General features: G+C 39.6%; 1 protein-coding gene across 2 annotated transcripts in view; it reads right to left on the bottom strand.

Moving 5' to 3' along the window:
* CABLES1 (Cdk5 and Abl enzyme substrate 1) overlaps nucleotides 1–27,734 on the bottom strand; it is a 78,125-nt gene that overhangs the window by 24,467 nt on the left and 25,924 nt on the right. Inside the window, exons 2-5 of one of the 2 annotated variants that reach the window (XM_072998850.2) lie at nucleotides 14,489–14,560; nucleotides 9,482–9,574; nucleotides 4,688–4,765; nucleotides 252–354 (exon numbers count right to left, since the gene is read on the bottom strand). In XM_072998850.2, the coding sequence (XP_072854951.2) occupies nucleotides 252–354; nucleotides 4,688–4,765; nucleotides 9,482–9,574; nucleotides 14,489–14,560 (346 nt within the window). The remainder of the gene's footprint in view (nucleotides 1–251; nucleotides 355–4,687; nucleotides 4,766–9,481; nucleotides 9,575–14,488; nucleotides 14,561–27,734) is intronic. The other variant, XM_020785738.3, reaches the window with a different exon arrangement.

Below are 27,734 nucleotides of genomic sequence, written 5' to 3'. Positions count from 1 at the left end.
TAGGAAGTGCTATCCTTTCTGAAACTCTAGAGAGTCACTGCAAGAGAGAGTTGACAGTGCTGAGCAATGTGGACCAATGGTCTAACTCAATACAAGGGAGCTTCCTATGTTCCTAAAATGTACCAGCTGTTCACAAACTAATGTTCCCTAAAAGCACAAGAGTACAATGGATTTTTCATACGCCTTAGAATTATAATCTAAGGGGAAATCTAGCTCAGTTGGTTACAATGCAGAAGGATACATATCCTTACCTTCCCATTAGCTCCTAATTCCACACCTTCAAGGCCAACTATATCTTTCAGACAAACTCCTGCTGTAGAATGATACTGCCTCCCACCTTCTGTTTTCACATCTCTGGAGAGTAAAAGGCAGTGGTTTATATACTTGGATAGAACAATGTTGTAAAATGTGCTCGAATCTCTACGCTCCAACACAAATAAAATAATAATATTCATTATACTGAAAAGGCTCCACGCTCCAAACAGTGAAGACTACAATTAAAGATGCAGAGAGGAAAAAGAAGGAAGGCAAAGCAACCTGACATACAGACAAAATGGTGAGAAATCATGATTACACTTATCTGCCTTCATAAGGAATTCCAACCTATATTAGGAAAACAAATATGGTCTAGAATCCTACTGGTATTTGCACAGTTTGCATAACCTGCTGCAGATAATTGCAAATCTCTGTTCAGAAGAGGGTTAGAAGGAACAATTTGGGTTAAAAGTATCAGATGAATTTTATCCACTATAAGAATAGCAGAAAATATGACAATCCATTGATAAGATAAAAAGCACTCATATATTTTAAATGAAAAAAAAAATGGTCATAGGTTTAAAATCTATTACAAAAAATGTGCTGTTCTATGAGCTGAAACATTCAGTCACAGCAACATTCGTAAATGTAAAAGAAGGAAAACACAAGTTATCTAATTTAAAAACACTTGTTTGCCTCTATCTTCTGGAGAGTGCCTTCAAGCAAACAAACTGGCTCTGCACAAAAAGAGTATAAACTGGTTTATTTATAATATAATAGATGATGCTTACATGGTATGAAATTTTATTCTAATTATTTTTTCTTTAATTAGCACTTAGGCTATTGCACAGTTTTGATTTTTTATCAGAATCTATATATCAATCCTAAATTTTGAGTTTTTGTGAATTATAGTCCACTTATCTTGAATCTGATTTAGTATTTCATCACTTGCTGCAACTAGTAGGGGCTGCTTCAACCCCATGTCCTGTTTTCTCCATTTATACCAGGCTTCTTTCCCCTCACAACATCTAATTATGGATCTAGTTGTGAATGTGACAGTACCATGACATAAGGCAGACACAAGATCTGCCACTGTGACAACATCAAGAAGAGCAAAGAAGATTAACTTATAATAAGAGAATGTTTTTGTTGTTGCAATGCACTACATTCTTCCAAACTGTTAAAGGTGCAGGATGCTCAGATGCATCTTGGGGAAGGAAGGGTAGTTAATTACTACTGTACCTGTTACCTCAATACAGATGCCAGCAGAGGTTGGAGAAGTATATTTTTGGATAGGAAATCCCAGAATCCCCCAAGCAAGTACAGCTGGCTGGCCAGGCTACCTGATTTTATGAGTTGTCATCCAAAAAAAATATTTCTTTCTAAGCTCTGTAGTAGCAACAGAAATGAATCCATCACAGTCACACAGCCCTGCCCCTCAAGCTAAAAATGGTGCCCCCCCCGATATAGCTTGTGAATGGTATAAGTGAGCAGTACAACAGCTCCATCATAGCAGTACAAATTCATGCAAATAAATAAGGATAATCCTGCTCTCACACACTAACAGAAGGAAGACAATGCTGTACAGTATTCTTATTAGATGCTGAATTATAAGAGAAATGTTACTTGCATGTACATATGCAAGTAACATTTCTCTTATAATTCAGCATCTAATAAGAATACTGTACAGCATTGTCTTACCTGCATGTACATATGCAAGTAAGTTTCCCTGAAGCGTTCATCACCAGATGTGCTAGCCAGAGTTTCTGGGAGTTGTAGTCCAAGAATATCTGGGAATCCAAGGATAGGAGACATTGTTCTAGACTAACAGAAGAATTTATGTGAGCTAAACTACAGAACTTTTGTTATTCTCTAAAGGATGTTCCAGTTCATCTTGCTGAAGTTAAATGTCTGTAACAAAAGATAATGGCAAAGGGAGGGATTGAACAGACAAGTTTCCAAAAGATTACAGTGGTGCCTTGATTTAAGAACTTAATCCGTATTGGAACAGTGGCTGTAAGTCAAAACGTTCTTAAGTCAAAGCAGCATTTCCCATAGGCGTGCATTGAAAACCAATTAATCTGTTCCGGCTGTTTTTGTCCTTATGTCAAGGCATGGTTCTTAAGTCAAAGCATTAGTTCCCATAGGAACTAATGCAAAGCCGGTTAATCCACACTCTACCACTAGGGGGAGAAATTTTTTAATTTTTTCTTCTTCTTTTGACCTAAGATGAATTTAGATCAAAAAAGGGGCAGGCTTTTTTTACGTTTGTAAGTCAAGGCACGGTTCGTAACTCAAAGCAATGTTCCACATCCAGAGCTGTTCGTAACTCAAAATGCTTGTATGTCAGGGCGTTCATAAGTCAAGGCACCACTGTACTTGCAATCAGGCCAGCTATACACATTTATTCTAAATATCAGCATTTACTTTTATTCAAATTGTGTTGAAACCTGAAATTTTAAATAATATACTGTACTTAGCATTTTATCTCTCTGGACACAACAAAGAAAAAGGAAACAGAGAGAGGCATCCAGGCCAGGAGGTGGGCACAGTAAGAGAGAACGCTATGCACACTTCTAGGATAAGAATGGGGAATATCCCATCCAGCTACACGAACTTGATTCAGTCTGAATTCTGTCAACTGTGGTGGTATGTACTCCCCTGTTATTAGATTATTATTATTCATTCATATATTATTCATTTTTATTATTGTTATTCATTCAGTCTACATCTTGCTTCCCCAATGACTTGGGACTCACTGTGGCTTACAATCAAACAGAACAAAGAAAGATTTCAACAAACTTAAGATTTCTAGCAGTTATCACACCTCTCTATTTTATGCCTCTGAAGATTTACTAACTGTAAAATTTCTTTTCTAGGTTCTCAGATATGACAGCAGCCATCTTAAACTGCGTCTCCTCATGTCATTTGGGTATGGGTGTGTGCGTGCTTAGGAGGGGCATGGGGCAGGGGCTTGCTTGGAGGAGACAAATGTTTTCCTTTGTGACATTTTCTTGAAATATCCTGCTTTACCCTGAAGCTGTTATTAGCTATTATGCCCCTCCATGGATTATTAGCAGCTTGGATGAGATAGGATTTGAAAGAGGATGGTTAGAGTCTGCCCCAACACTGCTGCTCAGATTCAAGCTTTTAAGCAGAAAAACAAATGTTAGGAGACCTCTAATGTCATGCATATTTTGGCCCTCACATGTTCAAATGTCAAGAAGTGCATGCTTTTACTTGATTTTGTTTTTCCTTGACCAGAGAAGTCTCTCTAGTTATATATGTGTTCATAATTTTAGAAAATAAACTAACCACTTCAATGCTGCTGTATAGAGAATAAATGAAAAAATCAATTTCTGCTCAGGAAGAACAATTTGCATTCTTGTTTTCAATAGGAAGAACATTTACTGGATTATCTGAATATGGATGCAAATCCATAAGAATCCATGCAGCAGTTTTGCTGAACATTTGCTCCTTGAATTACTACAACAGCTGAACACTTTAGCACTTTATGAATACTTTATAAGACAATTAAATATTAAACAGACTTTTAAAAACCTGAAAACAAAAACAAAGCCCCCATTAAGAAATGAAGCCTACGAACACAACACTGTTTGGAAAATCAATCCATTGGGTGGTATGTTTACATGAAGACAAAATGTAGGAGTCCTCTGCTTATAGCAGACAGGTGACAATTCCTTGTTTCAAGTTGTTGGGAATCTGAACTAACAAGATGCAAATTTAAGCTGCATGTAAAGAATGCAAGCAGCATCACTGATAATTATTAGGCTCAAGTCAAGAATGAAGAGGGAATTTTATTCTTTCATCTCCTGCTGTATTCCTAAGGCAAATTCCTCCTCTGAAGCTGGCATCTGTTTTAGGGAAATGCTCCACTGATGTTAACAAATGGAAACACCAGCTTCAAAGGACTAGATTTAATCAGCCCGCTGTATCTGTTTCTGTCTTGCTGTTTACATATTTAAAAACAGTTTGATGCTATCTGCATTTTAAAAAAATGCATATTAAAGGCAAAGACAAAAAGAAGCACTTAATGTCACATTTAGTTTGCCGCAATAAACCTTTAACACAGACAAAAATGTATCCTTTTATTTCCTACCATGCTTGCAAATATTTGAGTGTTGAAGCCATCAACTTCAGCTATGCTTCCTATCCATGACACTTTAGCTCTGTGTGAATCTGCCTGTCAATTCCACCTCTGGAACTTAATGTTTCACAACCAACCAACCACAATACTTCATGAGGAAAAGCCTTGTACCACACATGCTAGCTACTAATGGCAGACCTACACTGACTAAATGTCTCTTTTGAGCTCAGTTTTGTCTCCTCTTACCAAAATGAGAGCAAATGCATTCGTTGCCAAAAAAAATTCTTACTGGTATAAAAGAAAAAACAAAAACATAACACATACCCAACATGGCTACAGTCCCGATACGGTAACACTGAAAATATGCTGCAAAAGGATCTTCGTCCACTAATAAGGACTATTCTAGAAAATAAGTAAAATTATAAATATTATATAGGGCAGAAAATCCTGCAAAAACAACAACAACAACAACTGAATTCAAACATGTAACAACCCTGTTTAGTAATCATGTTTCTTTCCACTTTTTCATTTTTCTTTCTATTATTTTACTGTATACAGGGTTTTTTTAATCATCAACATCCATCCATTTCTGCACTTTATGTTACACTAATATCTGTCAGTAAGCCAAGGTGCGATGAACTTGCATTGCACAGGAACTGCTTTGAGACACAGCGCACCTCCAGCAGGAATAAAGAAGGAGCACTCTGTATGCATAGGACCGGCAATAGGAATGAAGAGTGTACAGGATTACACAGGAGCTAGCTGTCTGCAATTGGCTAAGGATATTGAATAAAAAAGCAAACAAGTGATCCTTTTCTGTCTGTTCAAACACAGTCAATGCAAAGTAAAGTGGAAGTTACTGACATAGTTGTTCAGTCTGAATTTAAGAAAAGTCAGGCAAAGCAGGAAAACATGGGAGAAAAATTATCTGTCTGTGGTAATTTTAATCTGAATACTGGCATAAAGCCCGCAGAAGATAAACTATCATATTTTTGTCTCCTCCATAATTTGTAACTATCTCCGACAAGGAAGCCGAAGGGAAGCTAATGAGCCAGACAGCTGATTTCCCTTCAAAAAACAAATCAAGAAACCAAAGCAAAGTGTTGTGCCAGAGATGGTTGAGAAATAAATGGGTCCTCTAGGCCAGAGTTCATAAATGCAACAATAATTGGCGCCTGCTGAGCAGATGACAGCACAACCACTTATATACTAACAGAACCTAACATCTAACAGATGGCTTCACTCTATTGTGTTTTCACATAGAGATTATGCTAACTACTACAGTTTAGAACAGTAATTAAGTTTACAAAGGCATCTGACATGCAGTCTTTTCTAAGCATGTTGTCTAATATTCCAGTATGCAAAGAATTTAGTAAAAGATAGGCAAGGTTTCCAACTGGAACTGCAGATGGAGCAAACAAGTTATGCAAGATGTCTCTTGCATTAGATGCTAATTCACTAGGAATGTTCCTTTTAAGTCAGCAAGTAATGGATAGGAACTGAACAGCAAGAAACAGTTAGAATGAATACTCCACCCCATCATTTAGGATTATAAATTATTATTACCATGCACTTTTAACAGTGGAGAATTGCATTGTCCTTTCCGAAGAGGATTAGAAAAGAACCTAAAGAGCACAGCATAAGAATACAGAAGACTACGCAGATACTGATGATCAGCCATATCTCTTTAATGAAACAGTTTCCTTGCTCATGATAAAAGCCTTATTTAAATTGGAAATAAATCAGGTATTTAATTAGCCTGCAGTTACTAATACCTCACAAATTTATGGATGAAGATTCTATAAGCCCACCAAGTCAACTTACAGAAGAAAACACATTATCAGGTTTTTTTTTGGGGGGGGGGGAGATATTAGCAAAAATGCTAAATATTTAGCTTGCTTGGTTATTTGTTACATCTATATCCCATCTTTCATCCAATGAGTTCAAGGTGACACATACAGCTGTCTTCCATCCCACTTAACTTTTACAGTAACCTTGTGAGGTAGGCTGAAAAGGTGTTAATGACCCAGGATGATCTAGTGAGCTTTATGGCAAAGTCAACAGCTGAACCCAGGAATTCCAAGTTTATTTCCATAAGACGCACCTTTCCATAAGACGCACCAATTTTTTAGGAGAAGAAAACAGGAAAATATAATCTGTTTTCTTCGCTCCATAAGACGCACAGACTTTCCACACTCCTGTTTTGTGGGAAAAAAGTGAGTCTTATGGTGCAAAAAATACAGTATTTATTTACAATATTTTTAGCCGCACCATTGCCAGTGGCTTCTGGGCGGCGTACAACATTAAAACCTAAAAACATTAAAAACATTTCAAGAGACCGTATAAAATACCATATATTAAAATATTTCTTAAAACATTAAAACATTAAAATTAATTAATTAAAATGCTGGGTGAACAGAAAGGTCTTTGCCTGGCGCCGAAAGGCCAAGAGTGTCGGAGCCAGGCGGATCTCTCTAGGGAGGGTGTTCCAAAGTTGGGGGGCAACAACCGAGAAGGCCCTATTCCGACATGCCATCCCCTTCACCTCTTTCAGGGATGGCACCTTCAGAAGGGCCTCCTGGCCTGATCTTAGAGGACGGGCAGGCACATATGGAGTTCTAGTCAAACAGTCTAAATAACTATACCACACAGAATCTATTGGAAAGGCATCTGAGTTTTTCAAAGCCATGCCAGATATTAAAGTGACAGTATCTTCCTCACTGCCCCCCCAGCTCCTGAGACAGGTTTCTGAATGTTTTGCTCTGCCTTCATCCCTTTTGATTCTGTGGCACCTTGCTCTTCCTTGTTTCTGTGCATGGAATATACCTGGGAAGTAAAATACCTTTTACCTACTACTTTTCTGCTTTGCTACGAAGATAACTGTGGCTGTCAAATGCTGACCTCAATTATCCACAGAAGAAATTATCTAACTTCTTAATTTTACATGAGGTTGATAAGATGCAGCACAGCTATATGGTTCTGTAAGTAAACCCACTAGATTCCATCTGGTAACAACTGATAACATATAATTAGCATTTATATGCCTTTCCTCTTATATGTGGTAAAATTGCATGCAGCTGGCGCAATTTATTTTGCAGACAACTTTATCTTCTGTTATTAGGCCTTCTAGTTTGTCTATTATATTGACAGAAACTGGACGGCTTAAGGGGAAGCAGAGGAGACTCATGGAGCAGGATTGGAGCACTTCTCACCACTGGAATGAAAACTGTAACAGAGGAGGACCAATAGCAGATATACAGTGGTGCCACGCTAGACAGTCACCCCGCATGACAGTTTTTTGCTAGACATTGACTTTTTGCGATCGCTATAGCGATTCGCAAAACAGTGATTCCTATGGGGGAATTTCATTGGACAATGTTTGGTCCCTGCTTCGCAAACTGATTTTCTCTAGACGACGATTTTGACAGCTCCCTCTGCGCTCGCAAAATGTTTTTTTTTGGGACCTAAGCTTCGCAAGACAGCGATTTAAACAGCTGATCAGCGGTTCGCAAAGCGGCTTTCCTATGGCCGATCTTCGCTAGACAACGACGATTCTTCCCCATTGGAACGCATAAAATAGGTTTCAATGCATTCCAATAGGGAAATGCTTTTCGCTAGACAATGATTTCACTAAACAGCGATTTCAGTGGAACAGATTATCATTGTCTAGCGAGGCACCACTGTACACAGCCTCATGGAACTGTATTCACAGGTTGTTATTTTTTCCTGATGAATATTAGAATCACTGTGCAGGATCAGACCAAATGCCGATTTAATGTAGCACTCTGTTCCTGTAATGAGCATCCAGATACTTATGGGAAGCCCAGAAGCAGGACAGTAATGCTTTCTGCTTTTGTGACCTCTCCTCCTTTGCAATGCATCATCCACGACAAATCATCCACAACTGGCATGCGGCAGCCAGACTCCTTAGTGGAGTGAGAAAATATCCTATCTCTCCTACTCTGGCCACTTTGCATTGGCTGCCCATTCGGTTCCGCGTTGACTTCAAAGTTTTAATGCTTACGTACAAAGCCTCAAACGATTCAGGGCTTCAATACCTGGCACCTACTCCCACCAAAATCTACCCGTATCACCCAATCTAATCAGGAGGTGAGGCTGAGGAGCCTGACGCCGAGAGAGGTCCGGAAGGAAAAAACAAGAACAATTGGGTTTTAAAGATACCCTTTGCTGGGCATCTTTAAAACCCAATTGAAAACCTGGTTTTTTAGGCAGGCCTTCCCTTCAGTTATTATTTGATTTACTTTCTCTTTTCTCTTTCCATCTTGAATGATTTGATTACTGATGTCTATAATGTTGTTATATTTTATATTGTTTTATTATATATGTTGGAAGCCGCCCAGAGTAGTCAATTAACTAGATGGGAGGGGTATAAATGCAATAAATAAATAAAATAAATGAAGTGCCAGCACAAACCAGCAGCTGAGTCATGTAATATTCCTCCTTTACCATTCAGTGAGTTCACACCCTCATAATTACAAAACCACAACTTACTTGAGTAGTAGTTTTTTAAAACTGTAAAAAGACTGGTGATACCATTCATTAAATTACAATTACAATTACTTTCACCGTGGGGAAATACTTAATCTTACATAATTAATAATTAGTTCTGTGCAAGTAGTTATTTACCATCACCAGTTACTAATAAACACTACTAGACTTCTATGAAACCCATTCAGGTAAGTGGAATACAACTGGGTTACATTTTCCTGTCAGTCCAGAGATCAGCCTCTTTGTGGGAACTTTCCATCCATATACTTGTAAGGTTTATAAGCTCTCACGTGGACCACATGGACAGTATCTTTACCGCCATTCTCCATCAGGAAGGATAGATTGTACACATATAGCAAGAGGGTGGAGAATCAGCAATGAGACTGTGGCTCTCATGGAGCAATTCTTATACGTAGAACAGCTTCTGAATGTAGAAGGGAATCTTTAGATGTGTCTAGTACTTCTGGCATAACGAAAATTGTGGTGCTCTCATTTCTAATGCCAAAGGAGATCTCTGTCTCCCACAAAGGCATATTTTCCTCCACATGAACTATCATAATGCCATTCCATTATATACTCTTGATCAGAAGTGATTTGCCTGCCAAATACCTGCCACTCCTTGTATCATTCTGTCTCATGTTCTTGATGAAGTGAACCTTCTTAAAGTTCTTTGGTCTGGGTGAGCCTGAGAGAGTCCGGCATCTGAAAAATAACAATAGGGAAACAATTAAGTTCCCCAACTGAATAGCTGAAATATCTCAACACAAAGGCAGGAAGGAAAGACCAGACAAATTATTCAAATCACTTCTTTCCAACTTAGGATTCTGTCGCAATACTGAGAACAATGAAGTCTAGAAACAAAGAGGCTGCCTGAACGAAACGCTGAAACATGATTTTAAAAAGGAATGCAGAACTTCCCGGATTTTGTTATGGCTCTTTTTAGGAAAGATTATTATGAAAGAACACATCATTGTTCCATTTCCCCATCACAAGAGTTCTTTGTGTTAGTACACATGAAACATTTGTCATGGCTTCTGCATTTTGAATACTTCAGAATGAGCAAAGTTCTTTGCTAATAAAAATAAAAATACTTGGTGTACCTAATGAGAATGTTTCTAAAAATGCCACCCTTAAACCTAAGCCAAAGAGGTACCACATGTGGAAATGAAATGGCGCAGCCCCTCCATCTAGTCACTTCTGTAAAGCCAAGGGGAAGGAAGGTGTCTAAGGCACCAACAGAAAAAAGCACTGAGGATAAGGCAGAGCATGATTAAGTGGAAACAGACTGTATAGAAAGGGATGAATGGGCATGATGACCTGTGAAAAGATTCTGAGAAAGGCAGTGGATGGGAGTAGGACTCACAGAGAAGATAAAGCTATACTGTACTGATGGAAGAGAGCTGCTAAAGACATAAATGTTCATGGAAGTGAAGGGTACAGATCATATATTACTATGTAGTAGTATGTATCATCACTACTGTGTGCAAGATGTAGCTATTATCATTAATTAGTTAGAAAGCCATTGTCAGAATCTGGATGATAGTTGAAACTTGAACATAAAGTGGTGCCTCGCTTGACGAGGATAATCCGTGCCGCTGAAATCGCTGTTAAGTGAAATCCTCGTCAAGCGAAATTAAAAAGCCCATTAGAAAGCATTAGAAACCGACTAATGCGTTCTAATGGGCGAAATACTTCATCGTAAAGTGAAGATCCTCCATAGGGTGACCATTTTCGGGTGCCTGTCTTGCAAAAAATGGCTCCTAAAAACAGCGGGGGGCCATTTTGAGAGCCGACGGCCATTTTGAAAACCGCCGATCAGCTGTTGCAAAAACATCACTTAGCGAAAAATTGGTTCCTGAAGCAGGGAACCGATCATCGCTAAGCGAAAAAACCCCATTCAAATATCGTTTTGTGATCGCTTTTGCGATCGCAAAAACATCATTGTGAAGCGGATTCATCGTTAAACGGGGTAATCGTCAAGTGGGGCACGACTGTATTCATTTGAATTACAATTCTATAATCCCATATAATAACTTTAAATCCAGCTAGACATGACACAGGGTTTGTTTGGATATAAAACCCTGGAAGATCAGCAGGACCACATATACGTTCAAAACAAGTGATATATTTTCTAGATAATAGTACAGGGTTAGTTCACATGGTAGTTAAAACTACAATTTTGACAGGTATTTAGGCCTTCCTTGCATGACACGTGCAACAGCAGCATGTTACTTTTCCTAACAAATATATGTACTAACATGTTAGTTTAAGTTATGGATTAATTAAGAGCTTATTTTTACAAAATGTAAAGATAATACCATCACTTATTTAACAAGTATTCACCACTCAATAGTTAGGACAATTATAGAGCCCAGGAAGGTGAACAACACAAGAACACACAAGGTTCTCTGGGTAAGCAACCCTAATGGTATTACTAGTGATGCACAGGGTAGTATCTCCTAGAGCTCAAGGAACATATCCAGTGCCACTCATAGACTTGCTAGTGCTTGGCCTCCTGTACCAATAACAACAAAAACAGCATTTATTGTATGACATGTGCCGCATTTACGATTCTCTCTCTGAAAAAATATCTGCATATAATTCTTGTTTCAAATTTCTGTTTATTGAGACAGAAAAACAATCTAATGTGTTAAGGCAACTGATTCAGTTTTAAATCATTGTAAAGGCATGCTTCTATGTAGATATGCTTTTAAGAAGTTTAATTTAAAAGGAAATAAATGTATAATGCTTAACAAATTATTTATCTAGTTAAGCACTGCTCCCCATTCCTTTGCTGAGATTGCTTTGGTTAAAAAGGAAAAAGAGAAGTGGCAGAGGAAATATAGATGGGGCCACATCTAGTGTGTAACTTAGCGCTGAGGCAGACTGTGGTCTTCTGCTATAGATATTATAGTCACAGGAATTGACCACAAAGTGCACAGAACTACTGAAGAGTAGCAACTGTTTCATGGAGATCTTATTCTCCAAGACATATCTATTATCCTCCTTTCCTTATGTTCTCTTCTAACACCTCCTTATTCCTCTCAGCAGCCACACTGGGATCCAATTAAACGGAAGCCTACTGTGAACAGAAATCTGCTGGAAAGATACTCCCAAGTAAACACTCTGAAATATTAAACATTATTTATTTTGGGGGGCAATTATAGCCGTATTTGAATAATTTATGAAGGTTCCTTAATAATGTTTTCATGAATTCTCTCTGTTAAGAAGGCTGGTATGAATGCTGCCATTCATTATTTTCCCTCCTTTTAAGAGACAAAGAAAAAATTCAGTTTAACTAGGCATGAACTGGTGAGTTTTGGTAGTAAAGACAGATAAGCAGACTGAGCAGGGGTGAGTGGGGTGTTTATGCGGCATGACTTTTTTTTGCCCACTTTTAACATCCTACTACGTACCTCTTTTCCTGATTTTCTTAGATTTTTCTCCCACAGAAACACTGGGAGAGAAAATTAACTAGGTCAGCTTTCAACTGGTATAAGTTAAATAGTTTAGAAGTAAACTTAAGACATAGCTACCGTATTTAGGCAGGCTTTCCCTCCAGCTGTATCTTAAAATTTACATTTTAACATAAATACAGTAAATAAGTCCTACCGGCTAGATGTAAGGGTACGCAATGACGCTGGATTTGGCAGAACTATGTTGGCATCCTTCCTACTGTGACGTCCCAACCGCCGGTAAGTGAAGCTTGCTAGTCACCCATTTGTGTGCATTCACAGAGGCCACGAAGAAGAAAGGTTACTTACCTGTAACCATGGTTCTTCGAGTGGTCCTCTGTGAATTCACACTACCCACCCATCTTCCCCTCTGTCCGTCACAGGTATCTTATTTATTATATAACTCTCATGCCCAGCGGACAAATTTTAGGTACTGAGGGGAATCTTGGGTGGGAGAAGCATGTGCCTCATGGGGGACCAGCCCATAAAATTGTTACTTTTAGCTCTAGAATATTCCAAGAACATCAGCGCAGGCGCAGACAAGACCCATTTGTGTGCATTCACAGATGCCATGAAGAAATCTTAGATTTCATATAAAATTTAAGTAGGTGTTGGGTTTGAAGAAGGAGCATAACATTTTTAATTTATTAGAAGGGGCATAATTTTCTTTTCTTTTTTGTATGTCAATACTCATCAAAAGAGCCACAGGTTCTGTGGTCCTGGGGTGGGCTATGGTCTGCACCTGTGTATATGAAGAATGGTTCAGAATGTGAAATGTAGAGTGCTGAAAAAATTGCATCAGGCAGAAAATAATTGCTCTCTTTTTAGCTGAATGAATAATCCAAGCCATTACACATAATAAATACAACAAATTAACAAACTGAATGCTGAAAGAAGGGAGATTGAAAACAGCTCAGTTAATTATTTCTGTTAACTACAGTCTGGCACTCAAAACACAGGACAAACGTTCCTTCACTAGTACAGTGGTGCCCCGCTTGACGATTACCCCGCTTGATGACGAATCCGCTTTATGATTATTTTTTTTGCGATCGCTATTGTGATCACAAAACGATGATTCAATGGGGGAATTTCGCTTAACGATGATCGGTTCCCTGCTTCGGGAACCAATTTTTCGCATTACGACGATTTTAAAACAGCTGATCAGCGGGTCACAAAATGGCTCTCCAGCTGTGTTTAGGATGGATTCCTCACTTTACAGGCACCAGAAAATGGCCACCGTATGTAGGATCTCCGCTGGACGATGAGGTATTTCCCCCATTAGAACGCATTAACTGGTTTTTAATGCTTTCTAATGGGTTTTTTACTTTCGCTTGACGACGATTTTGCTCTACAGCGATTTCGCTGGAACGGATTATCGTCATCAAGCGGGGCACCACTGTATGTGTTCAAAGTCTATTTAATTTTTATGGATTTTCAACTTCTGGTCTTTTATACCTTATGTAGGAATGTAAATGTCACATTGTAGTTTTTTTAACAATAAATCAATATTGTGTTTAAAAAGAAAATGGCTTTAAACAGAGACTGTAAGCAAAACTGCCTTGTGTTAAAAGCAGGCAAAATTAGTGTTTCCTATGGAAACACTAATTTTGGTAAAGCTCATCTCCAATTAATGCAAATGTCTCATCTAAGCACAATGAATTCGTGCTGTCTTGAATGCATAAACAGCTTGTTGTCCCAACCATGGAAAATTTGGATTCTATCAGAATATATTACACACTATACATTTTACTTTGGCAATTATTGTTGTATTAATAGAAGAGAGGTCCAAACTCAATGAGTCATAAACAATTCTGTTTTTGTGGCTGGCAGGCCTTCTTTATTAGGGCTGCTGAACCCAGAAATGCTACTAGTACATTGAACTAAATGCACTTAGTGCCTATGCAGGCCTTTATACTGAACATGCAAAGGCCTGTGGGAGTTCTGTATGGGGTGGAGGACGTAGGAGTGGGGTTCACCTGCATGCCCCCATTTTCATCACCTTTTGATCTGTACATGTTTTCAGAGTGAACACCTGAACAGGGCTACTAAATCAATGTAAAGGACTGTTGACTTCAATAGGTACAAACTCTCAGTGATGTGGCAGTGATGAAACCATGTATGTGCATGCCAGAAAACGCAGGCAGAAATCATGTACAGTTACCTCCTCAATGGTGCATTTTCCTCAATGTCTTCCAAAGTCTCCAATGAAGATCTCTGGGAAATCAACCGGCGTCTGTGGAGAAAAATTAAGTAAAAACAAACACTTAAATCTTATGCAAACCTTTCTTTAGCCAAAGAAAAATATTTTTTGCATCACTGATCTGAACTGGATTGCTTAAATTAATGAAACAGAAAGTTGCCCACTGTTCAGTGTATTCTGGAGTGGTTGTAGACTCCTGAATCACTTTGTGAGCAGCTTTGGGGTGCCATCATCATCATCAACTCTCAAGGCACAGGTGGGTTTGCTGGTTAGTAGCACTTTTTATTAGCTTTTGCTTTATATACAGCTACATGTCGCAGATAGAGGACTCTCACAAACAGGGTATGAATCCCCACTCAGCCATGGAAAATGAGGGAGGGAGTTGATCTCTTATACCCACTCCTTAAATATCTCACTTACTTTGAAAACCCTATCAGGGTTGCTATAAGTTGGTTGCAACTTGATGGCACAGAGCACACACACACGCAGAGGGGAAGACTTGAAGGAACAGAGGACTTTCTAGATACTCTGACCTCTAAACATTTAGTGCTTTAAAAGTCAAGTGGAAATGATACATTGAATAGCATGTTGCAGAAAATAATATAGTTGTTATCCTACTAGAAAACTGCAGCAAATGGAGAATTAAGGAGGCTGGTAGTGCCTGGCCCCAAGAGATGCACACCTAGTAATGTCATGAGTTAGGAACATTTTGCTGCACTGAATTAAGCAATTTAATTGGTGGATTCTCGTCAGTAGTTTGAAAGAGTACCGCCCTTTATTCCTAGTAGTCCCTGAATACAGTATAGCCCTTTGCTGATTCTGTTGTCATAGAGGATCCCTGTTTCTTCATGAAGCATCACAAACATGAAGCTAATCACATCCACTTCCTTCAAGTCCCTTGTTCCTTCAAGCCTTCCCCTCTTCAAACACTTCCTGCTGCTACTAGTAAGGGAGTTCCGATACATCAAAGAGCCCTCCTTTACAACGCTGGAATCTCACATATACAGTACAGGCAGTAGCTAGCAGCCTTTGAGTCTAATATCAGGCCCCTTGCATGCCTTATGGCTCAATAGTCATCTTCAACTCACTTCATTTATTCCCTCCTGTTCCCTATGTTTCCATGTCTTACTCTTCGGATGAGCTTTGAAGGAAGAACTACAGAAGGAAAAATTTTTGAGGGGTTGGCCTTATCTCAGAACAGATGGGAAAAAATAGGGAACAGAGTTGAAGGAGAAGAATGGGCAGAAGTTCAGTTTTTACCCAGCTTTACACAAGTCTTAATTCCTCAATATTTTATACATGTATTTTATCAATGTTAATATAAGATATAATAACAGCTAAAATCCTGAGGTGATTTTTACAGTAAGATGAAAGAGACCAAATACTCTAAAATTAACATAAAAATAGTAGCAACAGAATCAACTCAGTAAGTATGTCTGCTATGTTAGTGTAAACTGAGCAATTTTTTCATTTACTTAAAAGCAAGACTACAAATTAATTATTTTGCTTTTGAAATAGTTTCAATATTCTTCATTTCCACTGGATAATTAGACAAACGTTTATGTTTTCAATAAGGCCTGCATTCTTTCTGAAGTACTTAAACAACTGTTTCTTGAAACCCAGAAATATAAACATTATCTGGTACTGAGAGTTATATAATAAACAGGTAACCTGTTTCAGAAATCCAAACAACAGTTCACCAGAAATACTTTCACTCTAAATAGCCACTTAAATGTCATGTTTGTGAGCTTTAAAACTTTTTTTATAATCATAAAGCACAGAAAGGTTGCTTTAATTGTTAAAAATATCCACAAGATAGTCAAGAAATACCATTCCTCTGTAATGCTGGGGAATCACAGTGTTGCCAATGCCAATATTTAATTATGTGTACTAATTATGTACACTTGTTTAACTATGGTCCCAAGAGGAGCACAATTATGAACACTTTTTGATTTGCTCTTCTTCAATAGTTATGCATGTTACCTCTGAACTTTTATTCTAAAAGGTCATAATTAAAATACAAAACTTTATGTCTCCTGACATAAAGCTGGATTCCGAAGAGGCAGAGGAACTCGAGACCAAATTGCTAACTTGCGCTGGATTATGGAGAAAGCCAGAGAGTTCCAGAAAAATATCTACTTCTGCTTCATTGACTATGCGAAAGCTTTTGACTGTGTGGACCACAGCAAACTATGGCAAGTTCTTAAAGAAATGGGAGTGCCTGACCACTTTATCTGTCTCCTGAGAAACCTATATGTGGGACAGGAAGCAACAGTTAGAACTGGTCATGGAACAACTGAGTGGTTCAAAATTGGGAAAGGAGTACGGCAAGGCTGTATATTGTCCCCCAGCTTGTTTAACTTATATGCAGAATACATCATGCGGAAGGCTGGACTGGAAGAAACCCAAGCTGGAATTAAGATTGCCGGAAGAAATATCAACAACCTCCGATATGCAGATGATACCACTCTGATGGCAGAAAGTGAGGAGGAATTAAAGAACCTTGTAATGAGAGTGAAAGAGGAGAGTGCAAAAAACAGTCTGAAACTCAACATCAAAAAAACTAAGATCATGGCCACTGGTCCCATCACCTCCTGGGAAATAGAAGGGGAAGATATGGAGGCAGTGTCAAATTTTATCTTCCTGGGCTCCATGATCACTGCAGATGGAGACAGCAGCCCTGAAATTAAAAGGCGCCTTCTTCTTGGGAGGAAAGCGATGACAAATCTTGACAGCATCTTGAAAAGCAGAGACATCACCTTGCCAACAAAAGTCCGAAAGGTCAAAGCTATGGTTTTTCCTGTCGTGATGTATGGAAGTGAGAGCTGGACCATAAAGAAAGCAGACCGCCGAAGAATTGATGCCTTTGAATTGTGGTGCTGGAGGAGACTCTTGAGAATCCCCTGGACTGCAAGGAGAACAAACCTATCAGTTCTAAAGGAAATCAACCCTGAATGCTCACTTGAAGGACAGATCCTGAAGCTGAGGCTCCAGTACTTTGGCCATCTCATGAGAAGAAAAGAGTCCTTGGAAAAAACCTTGATGTTAGGAAGGTGTGATGGCAAGAGGAGAAGGGGACGACCGAGGATGAGATGGCTGGACAGTGTCTGCGAAGCAACCAACATGAACCTGACACAACTCCGGGAGGCAGTAGAAGACAGGAGGGCCTGGCGTGCTCTGGTCCATGGGGTCACGAAGAGTCGGACACGACTAAACGACTAAACACACACAACACACACACATGTCTCCTGATCCTAATATTGAAATTTTCTATAATTTTCTAAGCTCATCTAAGCTCATACTGCATCAAATAGCAGATACAATGCATGGTCCAATCAATGACTTATTGTATCAACAAATGCATACAAAAGCTATGATTGTGCCAATGATTGGCTACAACATTAACTGCAAAATGTCATTCCACCTGGATACATGTATGTGATCTGTGCAGCACTGAAGTGTCTTTGAAAAGCATTTATTACTAGAAATTAGATGTTGTTAACAAAGCAAAACTGAAGTGAAATGAGAACCGAAATGACATTTGGTCTAGGACAGTGGTGGCGAACTTTTTGGGGCCCGTGTGCCCAAACTGGAAAACAAACAAACAAACAAAAACAGCTGGCGGAACTGGAAGTGGCAGCGGAAGGGGGAATCCCAGCACGGAGGTGCCTCAAGACCCCACTCCGGATCCGCTGCCAGCACCAGGGTCTTGTACACACGCACTCGATGAAGCCCTTGCAGGGACATTGTTCTCCTCCACCTCCTGCCCGCCTCCAGCGCCGACCCCTTTTCCTCTCCAGTCCCAACTGGGACTTTGTCCCTTTAAGGGAGGGAGGGGGTGTCCTACGTCATTAGAGGGAGACGAAGGGGGGAGAGGGAAGGTGTTATTTTCTCATGTTCCTTTGTTTCCATCCACCAGTGCTCCTTATCACAGGGTCTCCTTATCCCCCCTACATACACATACACCTTTTCAGCTTTGGCTGGGGGGGGGGGAAGAGTAGCGATCTGGCGACCTATATTTCGCGTGCCGGCAGAGAGGGCTCCATGTGCCAGATGTGGCATGCACATGATAGATTCGCCATTGCTGGTCTAGGCCATGATGTACTGATAAATTCAGAAGCGCAAGTGATTAACTGCTCAGTCAAAACCAAACTACCCTCAAATACTTTGGACTACAACAGGCATAGATGGCAACAACATGCTGCTCCTGGGAAAAGTCATTTCTCCCCCAACTACCATGGGGACTGCAGCTAAGCTCAGAGGAGACAGGAAAGCCTGAGTATACAGTAAATGATGCACATCCCTTGCTATTTAAAAGGCCTTGGCTCCAGTACACCATTGAGGTTTCCCTTCCCTTTTGCCAAAATCCTGAAAAACGCATCCAATTCTACTGCCATCATTTGTGTTTCCATCTTCTTATTCATACTCATCCAATATTCTACACTGACAATACTGTCTTGTGCCAAGAGGAAATTTCTCTTCATCTCTTCAACTTCTCACAATAGCAATCATGAATAATTTCTTACTAACACATTTTATTCTTCACGTTGTCACTAGAGCAAGGCACAAGGCTCCCTGAATGTTCCACAAGTGGCTCAACGCACCTCAGCACATGTAAGCAGTTCGTTTTTAATCATTGGGCAAAGACCTCTTAGGGTGCTAGGCAACTATTAAGTGGCAAGCAGCACAGAAGGCAGAATGCTGGTGGTGCCATTGCATGAATAGGTGAGTGAAGAGAAAGACAATCATGGTGGCCCAGTGTACAAAGGTACCGAAACTTGCCTTGGCTTTTCGTGCTCTGGATTTTCCCCACTATGAAGAGATAGTTGGGGAATAATATTTTTTGCAGAAGCATTATGTCAAAACAGTTAGTCTCCTCTTCCAATGGCTACACTCCTGCTTAGTGGAGTCATTTAGGAAGATGGGTAGGTGGAAAGAAATGAACAAATATGGAAAAATAAGCAAACTCCCCAGGGATACTTTTCACACTTCACAAGTATTCAGAAGACGCACACACGCACCATGAAAATATGTACAAGAGGGCCTTGCAGAGGTCACACCAAATCAGAGATAGCCTGATTTCCTGTCTTTATGTTTGAATATAAGCTGATTCCTGCTAACAGAGTTATACATATAAAGATACAGATAACGATACATAAATTATCACCTAATAATTATTAAACAATATACAGTGGTGCCTTGACTTACGAACGCCCTGACCTACGAACAATTTAACTTATGAACACCTCCGGCCACAAAATTTTGCTTTGACTTGTGGCCGGAGCTTTGACCTACGAACAAAAAAAGGCAGGGGAAAGGAGCAGGAAATTTAAAAGGGCTAACAGTTGGTGGCGAAGAGGCTGATCACTTCCTGGCTGGACTCCGGGAGCCAGATCCCGGCCAGGAGGCGAGGACCCATCCTGGCCGGGCAGCGGTGGTGACGCCCAGGCCAGGCAGCAGTGGAAGACCACCGCACTGCCGCTGAAACTGCCATCTGGGAACTCACCTGGCCTTCCCTGCTGCCGCACGGGGCCCCCCGCCGCCACCACCACCCCACTGCCACTGGGACTACCGCCCAGGAACTCACCTGGCCTTCCCCTCCGCTGCACTGCCCCCCGCCACCAAAACCACCCCCCCGCTGCCGAAACCACCATCAATGGGGAAGGCAGTGGGGAAGGCCAGGTGAGGTCCCAGATGGCTGTTTTGGCAGCGGTGGGGTGGTTTCAGTGGCGGCGGGGCTCGAGAGGAGGCTTCCTGGTGAGGTAAGGTGTGATATTTTTTTGGATTTTTTAAACTGTTTTGGGTGGCTTTTGCAGGGTGGGATTGGGCTGGTGGGGTTATTTTTATGTTTAACTTGTTTTGTTTTTTGCAGCCCCAGGGGCTTGCAGTGTTTTATTTTTTGATTTTTTAAAAAAATGCTGGAACAGATTAATCCCGTTCCCATGCATTTCAATGGGAAATGGTGCTTTGATTTATGAACATTTTGACTTACGAACACCATTCCAATTTGGATTAACTTCATAAGTCAAGGCAACACTGTAGTTAATGTCAAGCATCTGCAGCAGTGAGCTGATTCCTTTGTGGCTCACTGGGAATCTTTGGAATATTGTATTATTAGCTGGTGCCTCGACTTACGAACATCCCAGCTTACGACCAACTTTGAGTTATGACCAGCTCCGGTCACAAAATTTTGCTTCGACTTGTGACCAGAGCTTCGGGTTACAACTGGAAAAAGGAAGGGAAAAATTCAAACTGCTAACCATTGATGGCGAAGAGGCTGCTTCTTTGTAGCTCTTTCACCCCAGCAGTTAGAGTGTGTGTGTGCTCACTGGAGGCTTCGGACTGCCTGGTAAAGTGCTGCTTACTGCTTTTTTAAAACTGCCTGTTTTGGGTGGGTTTTGCAGTGTAGTTTTGAGCTGGGGAGGTTATGTTTCTGTGATGTGATGGGTCTTGCAGTCTTTGTTTATTTTTTGGGTTGGTTTTTTTCATGTTTCCGATGGGTCTTGCAGGGTTTGTTTGTTTGGGGGGGTTCCCCCCATTTCTGATGGGTCTTGCAGGGTTTGTCTGCTTTTTGGTTTTTTCCCCCATTTCTGATGGGTCTTTCAGGGTTTGTTTGCTTTTTTGGGTTTTTTCCTCCCTATTTCCGATGGGTCATGCAGGGTTTGTTCCTTTTTTTGTTTTCTTTTTTTGCATTTCCGATGGGTCTTTCAAGGTTTGTTTGCTTTTGGGGGGGTTTCCCCCATTTCTGATGGGTCTTGCAGGGTTTGTTTGCTTTTTTGGGTTCCCCCCCATTTCCGATGGGTCTTTCAGGGTTTGTTTGCCTTTTGGTTTTCTTTCTTTGCATTTCCAATGGGTCTTGTAGGGTTTGTTTGCCTTTTGGATTTCCCCCCCTTCGGCCGGAACAGTTTCCGGGGGTGATTTTGTTTTCCAGCCAGAATGGATTAAGTTTGTAAGTCGAGACACCACTGTACTGTCAACATCACTACTATTCACATTTCAATTTACAAGGTGTGCCAGGTAAGATGCTGAAGTGAGGGCTTTTCAACATGAAGATATTAATATGTGATCCAAGGTATTAAGCTGAATGTTAAACATTGATTGCACTCACAGTAACTCTGTTCCAACAGAAGGCCACCACCTTTTCAGAAATGAATGAATTGCAGAAACCATTGTTTCCTGAAGTGTGCCAGATTGCTTTGCAATAAAATTAAAATCTTTATGATCTGAAACTGCTTTTCTAAATAAAACAACATTCTTTATATAAAGCCTTCGCAAATACATTCTTTATACAACCCATCTATGCTAAGCCTTCCAGAGTAGAGAAAACTGATTTAAGACAGCAGTTTATTTCACTATCCACAAAAGCCCGATTCAGTGTCATGCCTGAATGGGTGGGGGCATGGTAGCATGCAAGTAAAACTTACCCACCACCCCATACCCAATCTACACCTAAGTCAGTAGAACTTTCATTTGCTTAATACAAAGCTTTGCAAAGGAGCCTATAAATTTGTTCAGCTGAATCTTTACAGCACTCCCATGATCGGGAGAGCCTTGATAAGGCAGAGCTCCCATCACAGAAGCACTATAAGTGAGTTACAGACTTTAATATTAAGCACACAAATATCTTACTGACTCCCAAGTGGGGTAGGACTTTGTGTGTGCCAAAAATCCCACCATCCATTTAGCCGTATATGGATTCAGGTTTAAAGCGTAAGTAGGGATTTGGGCATTAGTAAGCTAATGAAATTTCCACAAGAGAAAATATGTTCTTTTCTCTAGAAGCAAACTAACTAAGCTTAGGCTATCACACTCTGGGTATACTGCATATACTGAGAACAAAGTGTGTGCCTGACAATATGACAAATGTGCTAAACAAATGTATACTGCACAGTATAGAACAAATGTGTGCTAAATTGCATGAACTTACTATCACACACTCTCTAATAATAACATTGTTGTTGTTAATAAATTCCAGGCACAGTCAATCAAAATTATAAAAACATTGACTGATAGATATTATATAACAGAAACAAGTTTTAACCCAAAACCTAAGCATCTGTTAAATATTGGTACAATATGTATGCTGTTTTTAATATTGCTGGGTGTTTAGCTGTTGTTTTTTTGTAGATCTGATGGTGTTATTTCTGAGATCTGCAACTGCTTATAATACTGTGCAAATTTTTTTTTCCAAAGCCCCAATGACTACAGTGACTACAATGACTGAAGTGTGTTTCATCCACAAGCGAGATGTGTCGATTGTTCGATCTCTGTACAGTGTTTCGTTAGTTTTTCCAACTCTTTATTTTCAACTCTGACATCCCCTAGAATTGCAACATCAATGATCCAGACATTTATTCATTTTATTACTACTATGTCTGGTGTGTTATGTTCAAGGTGTCTATCAGTTTTTATCCAGAAATCTCACAAGATCTTGACGTCATCATTTTCTGACACTTTATCTACCAGATGTTCCCAGGGGTTTTTTGGAGGCTGGCAAGCAATATTTTTTATAAAATGATCAGTACACTAATTTTGCCACTCAATCATGTCTAATTAGGCAGGGTATAAATACAATAAATAAATACAATAAATAAATAAACAAATAAATAAATTGTAATCTGTTTGTGCAGTCTTTGGACATTCGCATATGAGGTGTGATACAGTTTCATCTTTTTCTTGGAAGAGTCGACATTTGCTGTTAGCAGTAACTTCTTGGATCTGAGCTTTCATCACAGTGGTTTGGAGTGCTTGTTCTTGAGCAGCAAAAAACAAGCCTTTGGTTTCTTTCTTAAGAGTCCCCAGTTTTAGCCATGCCCATGTTGAAATATGATCATGCTTTCCATCAATATTTCTCAGGTATTGCCAATGTAGTGATTTATTTTTTCGACTGTTTAGTTTATTTTCAAATTATTGAGCCTTTGTTTCTGTTGTTTTCAAAATATTCTCCATTTTCACAGCTTTAAGTAATTTTCCTGTATTTGTACTTATATAATCATTTAGGCTTATTTTTTCCTCCTCTACTATCTGCTGTATTTGCCATAATTCATGACCTATGATTTTTCATGGTAAATATAATCTGTCTACAACAGGTTTTGGATGTAGTGTATGATGCATACTCATTAGTTTCCGTGTTTTGCAATCCACTTCCAATTCATTTTGGGTCCAATCTATTATTGCAACTGGGTATCTAATTACTGTACTGGAATTGCCCATGTGTTTATGGCTTTCAGTTTTTTCACCATTTAATTTTGATTTTAAGATTTTCCAGAATCTTTTGATATATTCCTTTTCTATCAATTATTTAACTTTTGTGTGCAGGTTATTATCTGCTTCTAGTATTTCATGGTATTTATAATTTTCATCTCTTGTTAGTGATTTTATAATGTATTATTATTATTGAAAAATACTAAGACAATCAATCACAATTATAAAAACATTGACTTGTATTATATATTATATAACAGATACCAATTTTAACCAAAAACCTAAGTATCTGTTCATATTGGTGCAGTATGTACGCTATTCCCAATATTGCTGATTTTGGTTACTTTGATGATGTTAGTTCTGAGATCTGCAACAGCTGATCTGTCAGAGATTTAGGTATTTAGAATTATCATCACTTGAGAATTATTTTATAATATCGTTAGTTTTTAACTCTATTCCATCTGGTTTTTGGATCTTACCATATTACAGTGGTGCCTTGCATTACGATGTTAATTCATTCCAGTGAAATCGCTGTAGAATGAAAACATCGTAAGGCGAAATAAAAAAGCCCACAGAAACGCATTAAAACCTGATTAATGCATTCCTATGGGCTTGAAACTCACCGTCCAGTGAAGATCCTCCATAGCGCGGCCATTTTCGCTGCCCATGCAGCGAGGAATCCGTCCCAGTAAAGAGTGGGGAGCCTTTTTTTTTAACCCGGCGGCCATTTTGAAACCGCCGATCAGCTGGCCGAAAATCGTCAATTTGCGAGAATCGGTTCCCAAAGCAGGGAACTGATTATCGCGAAGCGAAAAAATCCCATTTAAAACATCGTAAAGTGATCGCTTTTGCAATCACAAAAAGTTCGCCGTGATGCAATTTTGTTGTTAAATGGGGCGCTCGTCTTGCGAGACACCACTGTATATAGACAGTGCTGCACATTTGTCAATTCCAGTATTGTTGTTTTATTATTTTTATTATTATTTCAACTTCTATGCTGCCCCATTACTGCAAACACTCTGGACAGATCAAGCCATCATTACTATACAGTATTACAAGTCCCCAGGCGGAACTGGAATCAGGTTGATAGCATTTAAAAGCCCATGATTAGTTCTTTGGTTCTGAATTGCTCTGTAAATTTTTTTGTATTATTTGATATTTTGGATATTAGCAGTTCATGATTTGCTTCTAGTCTTGTGTATGCAGAGAAAATAGAGCTTCTACTCCAACCTCCTTCCAATTACATAGTCTACTTAATTTCTATATTGGCATTCCAGTAACATGCATGTGTATCATCTGTTACTGTTTGAAGCACGCATTTGTAATAAACGTATTGCTGGTTTCACAGAATTCTATTGATCAGACTCCTGCTTCATTTCTCCCTCCTAGACTAAACACTCCAACTATATTTGGTTCCACTTTACTTCCTACTTTTTTGTCCTTATCACCCATAATTATCAAGACACTGAATCAGTATGATCAATTTCCTTGTTGGCACTTGCTTTCAATTTCTTTTTCTGTAAACTTGAATGTTATATTGATGGGGTTTCCAAGATGACTAATATATTATTCCATCGAACTTTCTGAATAGCCCCAATTACTTCTACAACATTTTGCCTGTTTTTCCTTCTGAGCTTGTTGCCTTCAGAGTAAACAACTAGCAATTGAAAATGTCCCACTGCAGCCCACGTCAGTCTGTTCACTAGAAGCAGTACTATATTTAAGTTCCATTTCTCATCTTATGTTGAGCTTCACTTCAATTCATGCCCCTCACAATATATGTTCCAATTATATGTATCACGCAGCACTGTAATTTCTTCTGTCTCAGTGCACATCAGCAACTATGCTTCCTTTAATCCAGTCATTCCATTAATGACAGTGACATCCATATATTTTGGTCTTCCCTAGTAACTAAGTGCCATCTAATAAGGTAGTCTCACCTTCCAGCACTATTTTGTTTCATTTTTTATTGCCTCATTATAGGTTTAAATACTCAAGGTATAAATGTTCAGAAGTTGTTTACCACTGGTTCTGCCCAGCCCAGACAACAGATAATGTGAATGTCATTGCCATTTTTTGTAAAACATCCTTCATCACTATTGTTGCTTTCCAAAAATTTCTCTGCCTCCATCACCACTGGAACTATCAATTTTCTTCTGATCTGACAGTCAATTTTCTGAAGAGGATAGATACATATTTTGTTTTGTCTCTCAGGTTTGACCATTCTGCCTCAGCTGACATTCCTAGGAGACTAGACCTATAATGAAATCTAGTGTTCTGACAGCATTGCCCTCAGCTTGACATTCTCAAACCCTCTCAGAGCTTTGACACACACCCAAAAGAGAACTCTTATGATTAGGGGTTTAATATTTATTAAAATTATATTTATTTCTCATTTAATTGTGATTGTAAGGTTTCTGGGTAAAAATCCTAGTAATTTTTGGCCTCAGTAAGAACGTTTCGTTTAGTCGTTTATTCGTATCCGACTCTTTGTGACCCCATGGACCAGAGCACGCCAGGCCCTCCTGTCTTCTACTGCCCCCCGGAGTTGTGTCAAATTCATGTTGGTTGCTTCGCAGACACTGTCCAGCCATCTCATCCTCTGTCGTCCCCTTCTCCTCTTGCCATCACACTTTCCCAACATCAGGGTCTTTTCCAGGGAGTCTTTTCTTCTCATTAGATGGCCAAAGTACTGGAGCCTCAGCGTCAGGATCTGTCCTTCCAGTGAACGCTCAGGGATGATTTCCTTTAGAATTGATAGGTTTGTTCTCCTTGCAGTCCAGGGGATTCTCAAGAGTCTCCTCCAGCACCACGATTCAAAGGCATCAATTCTTCGGCGGTCTGCTTTCTTTATGGTCCAGCTCCCACTTCCATACATCATGACAGGAAAAACCATAGCTTTGACTATTCGGACTTTTGTTGGCAAGGTGACGTCTCTGCTTTTTAAGATGCTGTCAAGATTTGTCATCGCTTTCCTCCCAAGAAGCAGGCGTCTTTTAATTTTGTGGCTGCTGTCTCCATCTGCAGTGATCATGGACCCCAGGAAAGTAAAATCTGTCACTGCCTCCATATCTTCCCCCTCTATTTCCCAGGAGGTGATGGGACCATTGGCCATGATCTTAGTTTTTTTGATGTTGAGTTTCAGACTGTTTTTTGCACTCTCCTCTTTCACCCTCATTACAAGGTTCTTTAATTCCTCCTCACTTTCTGCCATCAGAGTGGTGTCATCTGCATATCGGAGGTTGTTGATATTTCTTCCGCCAATCTTAATTCCGGCTTGGGATTCCTCCAGTCCAGCCTTCCGCATGATATATTCTGTATATAAATCGAATAAGCTGGGGGACAATATACAGCCTTGTCATAGTCCTTTCCCAATTTTGAACCAATCAGTTGTTCCATGTCCAATTCTAACTGTTGCTTCCTGTCCCACATATAGGTTTCTCAGTAGATAGATAAGGTGGTCAGGCACTCCCATTTCTTTAAGAACTTGCCATAGTTTGTTGTGGTCCACACAGTCAAAGCCTTTTGCATAATCAATGAAGCAGAAGTAGATATTTTTCTGGAACTCTCTGGCTTTCTCCATAATCCAGCGCAAGTTAGGAATTTGGTCTCGAGTTCCTCTGCCCCTTCGGAATCCAGCTTGTACTTCTGGGAGTTCTCGGTCCACATACTGCTGAAGCCTACCTTGGAGGATTTTGAGCATAACCTTGCTAGCGTGTGAGAACAGGTCAATGAAAAAAAGCTTATTAACATGTACAAAGATATCACAAAGCGAAATTTAAGTTTCCCTAGAACTCTTCTTAGTTTTGTCTTGGTACACAACCTTTTCTATCTTACTAGCAACAACCCCCCCCCCCCCAAAAAAAACCCAGTACTGTACATTTTTAAACTCAAATTTTACTGCATGAGCCTCACTCACTGCTAGGACTGCTGCTAAAAACCTGAAAAATTCAGTCTGACATTTGTTTTTGCAACTTGCTCCTTTCCATTTACAGTCTTATTA

Source organism: Pogona vitticeps, chromosome 4 (assembly GCF_051106095.1).
Source record: "Pogona vitticeps strain Pit_001003342236 chromosome 4, PviZW2.1, whole genome shotgun sequence".
NCBI classification, from domain to species: Eukaryota; Metazoa; Chordata; class Lepidosauria; order Squamata; family Agamidae; genus Pogona; species Pogona vitticeps.
The sequence above is the reverse complement of the archived record's forward strand: the minus strand, read 5'-3'. Positions and strand labels throughout refer to the sequence as shown.